The sequence below is a fragment of the Mytilus galloprovincialis genome, chromosome 1, assembly GCF_965363235.1.
Source record: "Mytilus galloprovincialis chromosome 1, xbMytGall1.hap1.1, whole genome shotgun sequence".
Classification (NCBI taxonomy): Eukaryota; Metazoa; Mollusca; class Bivalvia; order Mytilida; family Mytilidae; genus Mytilus; species Mytilus galloprovincialis.
This window is the reverse complement of record NC_134838.1, coordinates 130,756,900-130,772,643: the sequence shown is the minus strand read 5'-3', so window position 1 is coordinate 130,772,643 and position 15,744 is coordinate 130,756,900. Positions and strand designations below refer to the sequence as shown.

At 30.9% G+C, this 15,744-nt stretch overlaps 1 protein-coding gene across 4 annotated transcripts in view; it reads left to right on the top strand.

Moving 5' to 3' along the window:
• Window positions 1–15,744, top strand: part of LOC143059924 (acyl-protein thioesterase 2-like) — a 147,947-nt gene that overhangs the window by 1,680 nt on the left and 130,523 nt on the right. Inside the window, exons 2-7 of one of the 4 annotated variants that reach the window (XR_012973690.1) lie at window positions 6,970–7,001; window positions 8,370–8,435; window positions 9,771–9,818; window positions 10,893–10,963; window positions 12,620–12,795; window positions 13,908–14,220. Coding sequence is in view for 3 of the 4 variants with exons in the window: in XM_076233504.1 (XP_076089619.1) it covers window positions 6,970–7,001; window positions 8,370–8,435; window positions 9,771–9,818; window positions 10,893–10,963; window positions 12,620–12,795; window positions 13,908–14,072 (558 nt within the window). In the remaining variant the exon portion in view is untranslated. The remainder of the gene's footprint in view (window positions 1–6,969; window positions 7,002–8,369; window positions 8,436–9,770; window positions 9,819–10,892; window positions 10,964–12,619; window positions 12,796–13,907; window positions 14,221–15,744) is intronic. The other 3 variants (XM_076233504.1, XM_076233502.1, XM_076233503.1) reach the window with 3 other exon arrangements.

Genomic DNA, 15,744 nt, shown 5'->3' with positions numbered 1-15,744 from the left:
GGACTCATTATTGGAGTTACTGCCCTTTAGAGATGATTTGGGACTATTTAAAAGGAAGTGCACTTCATCTTCTTCCAAGATTGCCAACATGGCTAAAAAATAGAACATACATTGTAAGGGGTAAAATGCAAGTTTTGTCTATTATTTTGAAAACCATTATAAAGAGAGAAAATCTGACCATACATTGTAGCAAAAAAGTTCAGAATGTTGAGCTCTTCCAAATGTCCATACATGTACATGTTAAAATTTTTGCCTTCTAAATTAAAAACTATAAAAGATGGAAATAAACTTTAAAATAAACAGCAAGGCAAGTTCTATAAATGATCAACATGGTCGAAAAACCGTCAATCAACGTCTGATGTAGTAATTAGAGTAAATTGTAATTGTCCTTATAAATGATCAGCAAAACAAAATCTACAATGAAGACAATATGAAGGAAATGGTGAGATGACTCATTATTGGAGTTACTGCCCTTTAGAGATGATTTGGAACTATATAAAAGGAAGTGCACTTCATTTTCTTCTAGTTTTAAAAAGTCACTTAAACAAGTGTCTACTATTATCAGGTTATTGTTGAATTTTGTTCCATGTTAACACACTACTTGTCAATGGTTGATTAGATACGAAAAAACCCAACCATTGATGTACTAATTATGTCACTAAGGAACCATTCTTGATAACTACATGTATAATTGTCACATGCTCTGTGAGACAGGTCTCTGATTGGTCTCATAATTGTTAATGGTTCTTTCAATGTGTATTAATTTGTAAGTTACAAACTTTATTGTACACTATTTATATTTATACAAAAATACTTTGAATAAAATTGAGAATGGAAATGGGGAATGTGCCAAAGAGACAACAACCCGACCATAGAAAAAACACAACAGCAGAAGGTCAACAACAGGTCTTCATTGTAGCGAGAAATTCCCGCACCCGGGGGCGTCCTTCAACTGGCCCCTAATAGCATTTTAAGCATGTTTAGTAATCAATGTGTGATTTAACTATAGCAAAAACAATTCTCATAAGCTTTTCTTTTTATGGCTAAAATAAGCAATTTTAAATAACATGGTATATAAATTTAGTGTAAATGTACTTGTTTCTCGTTTCTCGTTTTTTATATAGATTAGACCGTTGGTTTTCCTGTTTGAATGGTTTTACACTAGTAATTTAGGTAGCAATAAACAGTTAGCAAAAATATTAAAATTTGCCCTTATAAATTTTACCATCCCCTTTTCATTGCTTTCTTGCGATATCAAGCTTACTGTTTGTGTCATATATAGGCATATGTATGTAATCAGAATCTTCCATAGATTTTATATCCATTATATAAAATGGTAAAATATAATTTCTTTTGGGTATATCCATGGCAACAATCTGCATTTATTTGTTATAAAATATTGCAAAAAGGGGGAAAAGATGTTACATATTTCCCCAAAATTTAGCTTAAAGTAGAATTTCAATCGCTTGAAGTAATACCTTTTCTAAAACTGTGTACATATATATCATTCAGCAAATCCAATGAAAATCATATGTCTTTCATCTCATTTTTTTGTAAAATTGCGTCAAAAACTTCGTGTAGAAAAAAAGTGTTTGTAAATATAACATTAATTTCTGGACCGACGGCCGGTCTAGCTATGAAAATACGGATTATCAAACAGAAAACAGCCCATAAAACATGTAAAAAATAATCTTGATGCTCTTATAAACCATCTTTGAAGGCTGAATTAGCACTCAGCTGTCTAAAAATGAATTTTATTACACAATAAGTTGAATAACTTTCTTATTTGAAAAATCCACAGGGGCCAAAATGTGAAACTAAACTCCCAACTGTGTATTGCTACATGTACCTTAGGGGCCCTTTATAGCTTTTTGTTCAGTGTGAGCCAAGGCTCCATGTTGAAGGCCTTACATTGACCTATAATGGTTTACTTTTATAAATTGTTTTTTGGATGGAGAGCTGTCTCATTGGCATTCACACCACATCTTCCTATATCTATTGTGAAACAAATATTGTCTATTGTCCTAGATTGTGCATTAGGTCAATTTCAAGTCACCTTCAACTGATTTGGTGCATGGAATGATTGCAGTTTGTACATGTCTGTCTGGCAGTATTATTTGTCCGTGACACTATGATTTCATTGTTTCACAATGTGATTGGTCATTGTCAAGTTTTCATCATGTTCATAGTTAGGTCTATATTTTATAAGCAGTATATTTACTTTTTTTGGTGTATGAAAATGGAATAATTGCATGGCCACAATTAAGATGTACATGTTCGTCTGGCATACTCATCCTCTTCATCCCCCGTGGGACATCAGGCCACAACTGTTGGTCTGGTATTGTTGTTCAGATCTAGACCTGATTTATAAGGTGTAACACCACTAATTAAGGCCCATCCAGAAAGCACAGTCTAGAAAGTAGTACATATTTAACACAAAATAGTTCCTACAGTACGCATGAGTTTAACTTTTAAAACATGTAGAATATTTAGGTATTTTTGTTATCAAATGAAAGCTGAAGGACTGGTGGTGATCATTGTAGAACACTTTTAAAAAAACTGCACCAAATTTGTAAAAGAGGGTACATTTTGTCTGTTTGTCAGATCTGAAGTACCTTTTATGGTACATCCTACGTTCCGGGAACCAGTTCTTTCTTATATGCCATTAAATGTATGTTGATTTTTTCAGTACAAGACACCACAAAGTGTTGCTTTGACATACAATGCTTGCCACTTTATTTGAAATTAAAACAAAAGAGGTGTGCCTGCTTAAAATGGAGGAATTTAACATAGAAAGCAATGGGACTTCCATAAGGATCATTAATTGATAATGATAAGTTTAAGTGATATTTGTAGTATACCTTTAACTGTAAACATTAAATTAATCCTGAATCAGTAATCAGTACTTGAGACAGTTAAATGTTCAAATTCAAAATTTAAATGTCGAGAGTGGATAAATATTGTATTGCACAAGATTTGGTTGTGGAATCTGTTTTTCTAATGATTTTTATACGACATGAAGACAAATTCAATCCTTCCTTTCAAGTGATATGCAAAAGGATGTGTTCTTTTATAAACCTTTTATTAGTTAAAACACAAATTACCTTAGTGACTTCTCTCTATCAATATAATGTTTAATGGAAAGAAGATTTTTCTGTTACCTATTCTAAAATCAGAGACAGCTAGAGGTGTACATGTATAAGAGGGGGAGGGGGTTGAAATCTCACACAACATAATTAACTTTGCCCCACTCTTGCGCCTGTCTTAAATCTTGAACCTCTAGCCTCTGCTACTAATGTGTTTGTTTTAAATTTGTTTTCCTTTGTATGTTTTGGAGGCTATTTTGCTTAAACTACTGTGGATTGGTTTATTTTCTTGGGTACGGTTCTTAAGTTATTTTCCTGGGTACGGTACTTAAGTTATTTTCTTGGGTACGGTACCTAAGTTATTTTCCTGGGTATGGTACCTAAGTTATTTTCCTGGGTACAGTACTTAAGTTATTTTCTTGGGTACGGTACTTAAGTTATTTTCCTGGGTACGGTACTTAAGTTATTTTCCTGGGTACGGTACTTAAGTTATTTTCCTGGGTACGGTACCTAAGTTATTTTCTTGGGTACGGTACTTCAAGTTATTTTCCTGGATACGGTACTTAAGTTATTTTCCTGGGTACGGTACTTAAGTTATTTTCCTGGGTACGGTACTTAAGTTATTTTTTGGGTACGGTACTTAAGTTATTTTCTTGGATTAAGGAAAGCATAAAAATGTTCATGGATAAATACATTTTTTAGTGGTTTTGCCAATTCTGCACACAAGCCTATGGGAAACTTTTCATTTATTGAACATTTAATTTTCTGGTTTGCCTAAGCCTATACCTACGAAATCCATGAAAATTGGTATCCATGAATAATAATGAGTTTACTGCAGTATACATTATGTTTAGGCGCCTGTTGTAACCACTTCCAGGTGAAAAATTTACTGAAGTTGCGTTGAAGACCCATTGGTGGCCTTGATCTGTTTCTGCTCTTTGATTGGGTTGTTGTCCCTTTTCTTATTCTCTATCCTAATTCCTCAATTAGTTACCTTGAATGAAATAATTTTAAGGCTTTAGAGTTTCAGTTTCTGAGATCTTGTCCGTTGAAATGGCTGACAAAGGCAATGTATCTAAGTGAGCAAGACATGCTCATTAGAGCCTCTTGTATTCTTGTTAACTTGAAATGTATTTATTTATATATTTATATTAAACACTAGGACTAGGCATTATGACATTATTGTTGAGGGTGTCACATCCTAGTTGTGGATAGTATATTAAAACATACAAGGAACACTGACATGTCAGGACAAAGTATACATTCTTGGAAATATTATTAATGGAATTTGTTTTACCTTTAACCTTTTTTTCATTTAATAAACCTTCTATTGATTTACTCTGTACATCTAGTTAGTTTTTCTCAAACAGATTTGTTTTCTAAAAAAGAAATTCAGCTTTAATGGACTGATGAAAGATCAGTTAAAATTATATTTTGAAATGTACTGTTGTATAATGGATCAGATAAGACATTTATGCTTTCCTCATTCATTTGTCATTACTGTCCTAACAGTAATCACATTTTTTCAACTCAATAAAGATCAAAACTGTATACATATACAACAATACCCTTGTACTTTATGTTTTTATATGTAATTACGGCTAAAATATTACTTTAACATGGATACCTGATTTATACAAATAAATGATACTGATAGGAAAAGAAAATATGTTATTGTTCTGGACAGATGGAATCACTTCATCAATAACCATCAGAACATACAGGTCAATTTAATTGTATCTAGTTAGTATAATTAAACATGATCAATAAGAGGTATATTGAATGTACATGTAGGCAGTACACACATTTTGAAATACAACAGTATATCATGGTATATATATAGTGATCCAGATTAAGAAGAAAAATTCATTGTATATCAAAATCTGTTTTTGAGGTTTAAACCAATAAACAAAGATAGAGGTTATAGCCTTTTATAACAACTACATAGTCACATTATATGTGTCCCAAGTCAGGAGCGTGTTATGCAGTAGTTTGGTGCTGTATATCAAATTTGTTTTTCGTTCATTATTTTTTACATAAACCAGACCGTTGATCTCTTTTGAATTGTTTTACATTTGTCCTTTCTGGGCCTTTAATAGCTGACTATGCCATATGGGTTTTGCTCATAGTTGAAAGCGATACAGTGACCTATAGTTGACCTATAGTTGTTAATTTTTAAGTCTCTTGTGGAGATATTATTTATAGGACATCTTCTTATTTTAAACATATATCTAGATTTTTTCCATCTTAATTAGATATGAAATTTCAACCCTACTATGGCTAGAAAATTTGTTTCTCTCTAATTAATTTATTTTGGAAATAAGAAGATTGTTTTTGTCTGTTGTCAAAGTATATAATATATATACATTGTAAGTTATAATCTATCATATCTCCTTATAAGGTATCTTAATGTAATCTGGGAAAGTAACAGATTTCTACAAGAATACAAAATAGAGTGAAACCTGTAATGTGTCTTTCTCATCGGAATCTGTTTACAATCAATATGAAGTCTTGTCTAGAAAACAGATCTTATCAAATTTCACATTTTTTAACACAATCGTTTTGAAAACCAATTGAATTAACGTCCAAAAGTATTTTGTTGATTTCTTTTCAATCAGTAAAGAGATTTTTGTCTATTATTTCATGTTTGCAGTATTTGATATTAGAAGGAGATGTTGTTTGATTACCAATGAGACAACTCTCCACTAGAGACCAATTAACAGGATGTAAGCAATTTTAGGTCACCCAATGGCCATATCACCTTACTTTAAATTTTGATTTCTTTTTTGGAAAATTACAAAAAGAACTTTATTTTATGCTCCTACAATATTACTCTTGTCAGTTCAACAATACGTCCCAATATTAGTTTTTATTCTCTTACTTTTAGTTTTGACTCCACCAAATGTTATAAACTTATATGCAATATGTATTACCACAAAACACAGATCAAGATCAAAATTTGAGTTGTATCACTTTTAGTGCTAATGAGTTATATCCCTGGATATCATTATATGCAAGCAGGGCATAATCTATGTGCCATGGACGCACGTTATTCATTTATTCTATACGTATTTAGCATGTTCCATAAAGCCTTTAAATTTCTCAGAATCCTGTAAAATATGTGTATGCGATGTTCTAATGTTACTATGACAATTCCCTGTTGTATATAAGATGATTTGTTAATTGTGTAATAAGGACAAAATCAATGTTAATTAGCTAAGCCATTCACTTTAGTGTTATAGACTTATTACTACAATCGACAAAATCAGTCGAAACTTTGATGTGTCAACAAGTAATGGATTATGGTTTGGTTATAATTGACAATTTGTATTTAACTCAGACTATATACTGTCAAATAATTAAAAAAGTTATGCATATATACATATATATATATTTAAAATTTATTTCTGCAGAAATTTTGTGGATTTCATTTGTCTGTCTATTATTATTATTGTTTCCTTGTATGGTGTAACATGTGTATTATAAAACAATATGAATAAAAAAAATAGAATTTTGATGAGGAACTTTTTGAAGAGGATATTTAAACTGTGCAATATAACATGGTCGATGCATGGTTGGTGCATAACTACAGTTAAATGGCTGGTGCATAACTACACTTTAATCTTTAGATTGTTCTATTACAAATATGATAATAAAACATCCAAAAATTTGTTGAAAACAAAAAATATAGCACTAATCTTATCTACCACTATGCATAAGGTTGAAGCATATATCTATGAGAGCATTGTAGCGTTTGTTCTTTTCTCTAATGTATTAATAATGTATCATAGATCTTTGAGAGCAGTGTTGCTATTCTTCTTTTCTCTTATGTATATTTTGTTTTTTTTATGAAATTGAATAACACATCTTTTTCTCTTTTCAGCTGATATTTTTACATGGTCTTGGTGACACAGGGTAAGTTAATTTTTACACAAAATTACAGAATTAAAAACAATATGTTTTGAATATAAATATTCATCAAACAAACAAACAAACAAATAAAACAAAAAAAACAGTGTTTTCCCAAACACACAGTATGCAGCATAATATAAAATGCTATGAATAGTATATTACTTGATTACAACAATAAACTTTATTATTCAGAATGGTAGGTGATTTATGATTTCCTTAATTAGTTACTTAGGAATCTGAATGGAGCAAATAAATAACAGACAATAAAATTCATTACTTTAATTCTACCATTATATAGATGTGTATGGCACCTGATGTGACTTCCAGACAATGATATTAGTCTAATCATCTTTTTATTTCCATGTGAAGAACAAACATGAGGATAACATTTTCATTCCTCAGTTAGCTAACATTTTAATTTGATTTAAGATGATAGTTTGACATGAATTGTTCATGGATTTTTGTTGTCATCTACAACAATGTACAAAACAGAGAAAAAATGGCAGTTTTCAACATTTGTTTAATAACATCAAAAACATAATTTTTAAAAGATGTGCTATGTATCATGTCTATATCTGGATGTAGAATGAACGTTTTATGAATAGTTGATGTATAGAAAACTTTGCCTTATGAGTTAACAACATTTTATTTCTATTGTAAGATATTTTGAATCTGAAATCATTTATTATGGACTTTATGATTTCTCAAGATAATTCTCTCAATCAATAGGTCAAGCTGCGGATACCGAATCAATAGGTCAAGCAGCCAATACAAAACAACTTCGTTGAATGAAGGTTACTTTATACTCGAGATGTTATGAATACAAAAATCATTAATGATTTGTACTAGGAGTTACTAGAGTAAACACAAAAAACTTACAATTTCTGTAAATGAAAATCTAAAATAGTTATTAGTGTTGATCTGCCTCATTCTTGAAACCAGTTTTATTTAGCAATGCTATTGTATGGCCTTTGTTATGATTGTGGGTTTAAATATTATGTCACTCATTGAGTCATCTTTCTTGAATTTATACATTCCTGGTCTAAATTTTAGCAATGTTAGAGAGTTGGTTCTATATTATGAGTTATTGTTTAATTCTATGATGACCCCCATTATGGCCCCATATCTCTAGTTTTATTAAGTTGTAGTGTGAATTGATAATAAGTATTACCACCACCCCCACCCCCACACCCACCCGGGCCACCCCACTCCTCTTTTCATCAACAATCACTAAATCATGTTATCATTTAACTGAAAGTTTGTATAAAAGTAACTTATACAGTATTTTATTAATTTTTTTATTGAAATATTATTTAAAAAGTTGATGAAACAGTAATAACTAGTAAAACCATTTTATTTTTGTACTTTAAGGCATGGCTGGGCAGCTGGTTTTAAAGCATTAAAGTTTGAACATGTACATTGTGTTTGCCCTACAGCGTAAGTACATAGATTAGTTTAATAAGATAAGTAACATAAGCAAAGTCTTGTTAATGTTTGTAAAATAAGAAATTAAAAATAAACTTCTGTGTATATAAACAAGCTTCTAAAGATCAATATTTTTTGTTGAAGTAAATTCACAGATTTTAAAAGAGACAGGAATAAATTTAGAACAAATACAGTAAAACCTGTATGAACTGTTTTGATATATATTTTAAGTTGAACTTTTAAATCAGCATATTAAAGGAATACTCTTTTGACTTTAGAAAAAATCAATATTTGTTGAAAAAATTATCAAAGGGCATCTCAAAAATTTTAAGTTGAAAACAACCTCAGAAAACTTCATAGTTTAAAAAAAAGGGGGGGATCTGATCTTCCATATTTGAGATGTACAAGACTATGTATTTAGATAATGCCATGATATTTGAGGTAATGTTGTTGATTCGTATATTTAAACAAATTTGATTCGTTTAGGGATAGTCACATGTTAAACTATATTTTCAAAGGTAGAGAAAAAACGATGGATATCAAAAAGCATATTGCACGGTTAATTTTAGAATATTTGAAAACCGATTTACTCTGTGACGTCATGTAATGAATTTCAGTATATCGTTAAAAATTATATCTGTGATCGATTATTTGATGAAAAAAATCTTCAAATACATAAGATGTCAAGCAATCAAAAACAAATAAATAAATAACAACTAATATGTTGTTATTGTCAAGGAGTCAATATGATATCTTTCAACGAAATCAAATGATGATTTGTATATGCATAATGGTCTGAAATTAATAATATAACAAATATAGCCTTTATACGAGGTCAATGCAGGATATATTGACCCAAAGAAGTATATCGACCTCGGCATTCGTCCTCAGTCAATATACTTCTTTCAGGTCAATATATCCTTGTATCAACCTCATACAAAGGCTATATTTGTATATTATTGGAGAATATACTTGTTTTTGGCATCTTGTGAAGGAAAGATTTAAGCTGATAGCTATAGTAGCACAATTGAACTGAGTATTAAATTTGATGCCCCTTGTGCATTGCTACGCAAGGATATGGTAATGATCTACTTCTGTCAAAAACACATCAATACTCAGAGTTCTTTTGACTTATAGATTTCATACTAAGTAGGATTATCTGTTGTCAAATTTTCTTGATCATGCTTTATCTTCAGTTTGATTTTACAAATTTTATAAGAGTTATGGGACTTTGACCATATATTTTATTATTGTGACAATGACATCTTTGAACAGAGTAACTCCTCTGAGTCTGGTGCTACTGTAGTTTTACAGAGAATTAGATTTTGTTTAATTTTATTTTTTCAGACCAGCACAACCAGTGACTGTTAATGCAGGGATGAAAATGCCATCATGGTAAAGTGATAATTTATTATAGGAACACTGAATAGAGTAGAATGATAAATATATATCGCATATTTGGTACAGAGAAAAGTGTGCATTACTTTCTTTTACAAATTCTATTTTCTTCAGTAGGGATGGAATAGCCTGGATATAAAGTTTATAAGCATGATATGATATACCACCTCTAATAATAACATAACAATCTCATTGTCAGTTTATTTCTATTGTTCAATATAAAAATGAGGATATACAGTATGAATGCCTATGAGACAACTATCTACCAAAGTTCCAATGAAGTGGATGTAACACACAGTGCCATGTCAGTACGACCGTCAACAATGAGAAAAACTCATACCACATTGTCAGCTATATAAGGCCCCAACATGAAAAATATGAAACAATTCAATCGAGAAAAACTACCAGTCTAATTTATATCAATAATTTATGAATAACAAATTTGACAGACATGAACCAACAACAACCACTGAACTACAGGCTCCTGGCATAGGATGGGCACATAAAGAATGTGGCAGGGCTAAACATGTTTGTGCGCTCAGTCCTCCCCTAACCTTATATAGTGGTAAACATAAACAGCACAACTTAAAAAAAATCGGTGAAAAAAGGGCTTAACTTATCAGATTAATAAAAAGCAGAAAAATATCAAACAAAACCATAAACCAAAAGTGACAGGGTATTTATTTATCCATCCCTCATACCCAACAATAAATAAGACACTAAGTACAGATCAGAAAGAAAGCTAGCAAAAGCTAAAACCAACAAAAATATATGTTCAAACTAAAATTAAGAATGGTAATAGGGAATGTGTCAAAGAGACAACAACCTGGACCACAGACCAGATAAATGCCCAATGCCACCAATTGGTCTTCAACATGGAGAAGAAAATCCTTCACCCAGAGGTGGGCTTCAGCTTGCCCCTAAACAAAATGTGTACTAGTTCAATGAAAATGGACTAAAATTAAAAATCATACAAGACTATATATAGCTAACAAAGACAAACAATTAACAACAAAATTGTCTCTGCTGTGAGTCAGAAAGATTTGTTAATTATATATGATATTTTGACAGGTTTGATATATTTGGTTTATCACCTGAAAGTCCTTCAGATGAAGAAGGAATTAAAAGGTCTTCAGAAATATGTAAGTACCAAAGTCAGTTATGTAGATAAGTCTCATATTTTTACTGAGATGACTTTTTGACATGAAATTAGTTCAAATATAGTAATTAATATTATACACCTATTGACTGGGTGTGAGGGTAATAGCAAGTTTGTTGTCCCTGAGGTACCAACTATTGCTCGAGGCAAAGCCGAGAGCAATAGTTGGTATGCAAAGGGACAACAAACTTGCTATTACCCACACAACCAGTCATTAGGTGTTTTATTATACTGAACAACACAGCCATTAAGTGTTTTTATATACCAAATAACTTATTTTCTAAAAGTTTATATACCTTATCTGAAAGAAAGAAAAAATGTGACATAACTTTACATGCACATGATGAACTTTACTTTTTTTATAATTCGTTTTGTATTTATAAATATTTCATTAATTTCAATCAAGACTACAAATACTTGTGTTAAACTTTCCGTGCTTATTATAAATCCTAGTTAAAGTACATCAAACGCAAATTCGCTTTTAATATACGGAGAGCGAACCCATATTATGAATAAGGTACTATATTTTAGATCTTTTAAAAAATTTCCATGAAGATTTTCTTTCTCTTTTATAATTGCTTCTTGTAAGTGAAATTACAATCAAAACAAACAGATTCCACTGTTTACAATATAAGAGTGAGGGTACTACAAAACAAGGTCAACATATAATTTTATTATACTTCAAGAGTTTTTTTCCTATATAAAATAAATGAAATAGTTGTGCTATTTCATTCTAAAGACAATTTGCCAGTTAATAGTTTCAAAGACTATTGCCCCGGTTAATAGTTTCATAATAATCTTTCCCGTACTTTAAACAGTGGAATCTGGTGGGTTCGCTCTCCGTATATTATAAGCGAATTTGCGTTTGATGTACTTTAACTAGGATTTATAATAAGCACGGAAAGCTTTGCCTCGAGCAATAGTTGGTACCTCAGGGACAACAAACTTGCTATTACCCTCACACCCAGTCAATAGGTGTATAATGTTGACCTTGTTTTGTAGTACCCGGTACCCATAATTATAACTATTTATGTTGCCTTTTGTTACACATGTAAATATGTGTCCAAGTGTTTCCAAATTAATTATATTATTATTATATTGTTTATATATTCTCTTTGGTTACTCCAATTGCTTTAACATGTTATGGTAATTAGAAAATCGTTTGAATAAAAATATAATTTATGAGTTCTAAAATATCGATTACATGTAGAAAGATAGATCAGGTCACTTTTTTTAGCATGTTGCAAAAATACTGTTTTTCTTTAAAGATATTTTACCAACTATGATTCAGTATACAACAAAAACATATTTTACTTGAAAGTGAAGGATTGTTCTGTCAAAAATTAAAATGTCAATAAGATGAATAAGTGTATCTAAAAGTTTCAGAAAAAAAGGGGAGATAATTGAATTGAATTCGATAGGACTATTTGTGTTTATTGGATTTTTTTCAGAAAATTAAGGCCTTTTATTAGTATCATCAGTCCAATTTCTACCAAGACCAGAGAAGAGGCTATCACTCAAGTGTAATTAGATTGTTTTATTATTGGAAGCTTTTACTTTTAGTGTTTTAAACCCTTTAAACCATGAAGGTGTGATAATTGAAAGTAATAATTTTTATGTTATTTTGATGTATTTTCAGTAAAACAGCTAATTAAAGATGAAGAAGATAAAGGTATCCCTAGTAACAAAATATTTGTGGGAGGATTTTCTCAGGGAGGAGCAGTATCATTATATACAGCATTGACTTTAGGAAAACCTTTAGCTGGAGTTATAGCCCTTAGTTCATGGCTTCCACTTCATCAGAAGTTCCCAGATGTAAGAAATCTTAAAGCTTGACTTGGCTTATACTTTAGAATAATTACCCACTTCAGAATCTAATACATTTTGGGTAATATTTTCAAAAGCGTACACCAAAACATGATTGGTTTAAACCGTACTTGTTATTAACAATTGATATTTAACCAATGACGTCACATTATTTCATTTTGGTGTACAAACAACAAGATTATCGATTATCCTTTAGATTCTAAAGAGGCAAGTTCTAATTAGTTGGGAACTTATCTTCATAGATTTTGTTGCTGTAGGTGAACTTTCAGGGCATACTATTCAGTTACAGGGGGAGATAATGATGTTGGTAACACTATTCAGTTACAGGGGAGATCATGATGTTTCTAGCTTAATATGTTATTTTTATTAATTTAATTCTAATTTTCTACTAGCATATTTGCATGAAAAAAATTTCCTTCAATCAACAAAAATTGTGTCCCACATAAATAATTTTACCAGTCAGTGGATGACTTGAGTTTTTTGGCATAATCATATGCTGTTTACTTCAAAGTATTCACTAAATACTATAGGTTAAAGAATTTTAAGTAATAGCAAAATGTATACATTTACAAGACAGTTCAGTATATAATTACAATGAAAGAGTAGTAAGCAATCATTTAATGGAATATGTAAATACTCATTAAACTAGTGGAAACCTCATCTTTTTAGTTACATATATAATAATCTTTTATTCGTAAGCAATACAACTTATAGAATATAAATATTACTAATATTCAATTACATCAGTGAAATATATTTACATTTAAACAATTAGTCAAATAATCATACATAAATAAGTATACCCATATAGCAGTACAGCACAGTATGATAAAACATACATTTGTAACACATATTAGCATTTATAATGATGAAATTATAACATAAGATAATAAAAATGAAAAAGTCATCTATAAATCCATGAAATCATCAAGATCAAATAATCAACTAATTATTTGATGGTTTAAATGTACATATTTCTTTTAATTTAGACCATTAGATAAAATGTTAGCTTCATCCTGTGGTCCAAGGTTTATAAATGTTTAGCATCTATGTTCCAATGTTTCTTTGTTAATAACCGCTATTATTTTATTTTTATGTAGGCCATTAAAGGAGATGTTAGCAATCTACCAGTGTTTCAAGGTCATGGTTATGAAGATCCCATGGTACCCTACAAGTGGGGAGAACTAACCAATAAAACTTTATCTACACATCTAAAGAATATAGTGTTTAAAAGCTATCATATGATGCATAGCTCATGTGAAGAGGTAATGTATAAAGCTGAAGCTCACCTCAATCCCTCTATACCCCATGGTACCCTACAAGTGGGGAGAACTCACCAATAAAACTTTATCTACACATCTAAAGAATATAGTGTTTAAAAGCTATCATATGATGCATAGCTCATGTGAAGAGGTAATGTATAAAGCTGAAGCTCACCTCAATCCCTCTATACCCCATGGTACCCTACAAGTGGGGAAAACTAATCAATAAAACTTTATCTACACATCTAAATAATATAGTGTTTAAAAGCTATCATATGATGCATAGCTCATGTGAAGAGGTAATGTATAAAGCTGAAGCTCACCTCAATCCCTCTATACCCCATGGTACCCTACAAGTGGGGAAAACTAATCAATAAAACTTTATCTACACATCTAAAGAATATAGTGTTTAAAAGCTATCATATGATGCATAGCTCATGTGAAGAGGTAATGTATAGCTTTAGGCTAATTTCATTCTCACTGTATTTGAAAACTTGAAAACACTTTGTACAAACAAAGGTGTTTGGAAGTAAATTTCCTCTTGAAAAAAAATTCTCCAACAGCACTGCATGGGGGAAATTAAAACTGCTTTAATCATTGTCTTGCCTTGACAGTTAAAAGGGAGACTTAAGTTAGTATTGGCTACTGTTTGTAATTAGATCATTTTGAGGGGATCTAATAATGGTAAATAAATGCCATTGGAACATCTAATTTCAGCGGAAATTATTTGGCCTGCCCCTCAGTTATGGTCTATTGACTTTGAAATTTTGTGCATAGTTTACATGTTAAAGTTTGTGATGAGGTCAATTTGATGGTAACCATTTATGATAAGTCAACCTTCAGGTTGAAGTAAGTGATATGGGTTGGAGCAGGGTTTCCCCTGGGTCAATCATTTTTTTCGCCACCTCTTTCGCCAAAACAATATATTTTTCGCCACTTGATTACATTTTTCGCCAAGTAACATAAATATATTTTTTGTTTAAAATTTACCTTTTTTTCTACCCCCTTTTCTAAATGAGGGGGCCACTATACTTTTAATAATAAAGAAGATATAAGTCCTGGAATATAACAAAATTCATGGACATGTTTTGATCATATAATACTAGTATAGTTCGTTGGAAAAGTTTCTTTAAAAGAAAAATACTGATGTGCCCTTTTGTACTAGCTAAGAAATGGTTTTTACAACAAAACAAAAGCTTTTATCACATGCAATTGATCCCTCATTTCATGTGTTGTCATTACATTGAAGGGTTACTCTCATTCGAGGGATTGTTCACAACCTTTTGGACAGTTTTCTTTCCTTGGCCATCGTAAATGAAAAAGTTGAGACGTAATTTTATGCTTGAAACACGTGTGTCACTCAAACGACTTTACAGTAGACTCCCTAAGCAATTACCTATATTAAAGTCAAAAGATAATTAAAGTTTTAAATCAGAGATTTTTCTTGCTTTTGAACATTTTTCGTCACAACAACAGCTTTCTTTTCTAAACTATCGTCAAAAGTTAGCTTCAAACACGTGCGTCGCAAAGTGGTTAATAAATTATGTATGTGACATTTAGCAGAAGCCATTTAACCATATCATTTTTTCAAACAATACAATCAACACCTTTACTAATTAGTCCTTTGTTGTCGATAGCTATAAAATGCAATCAGCTGATTATTGATTTTCTGTCC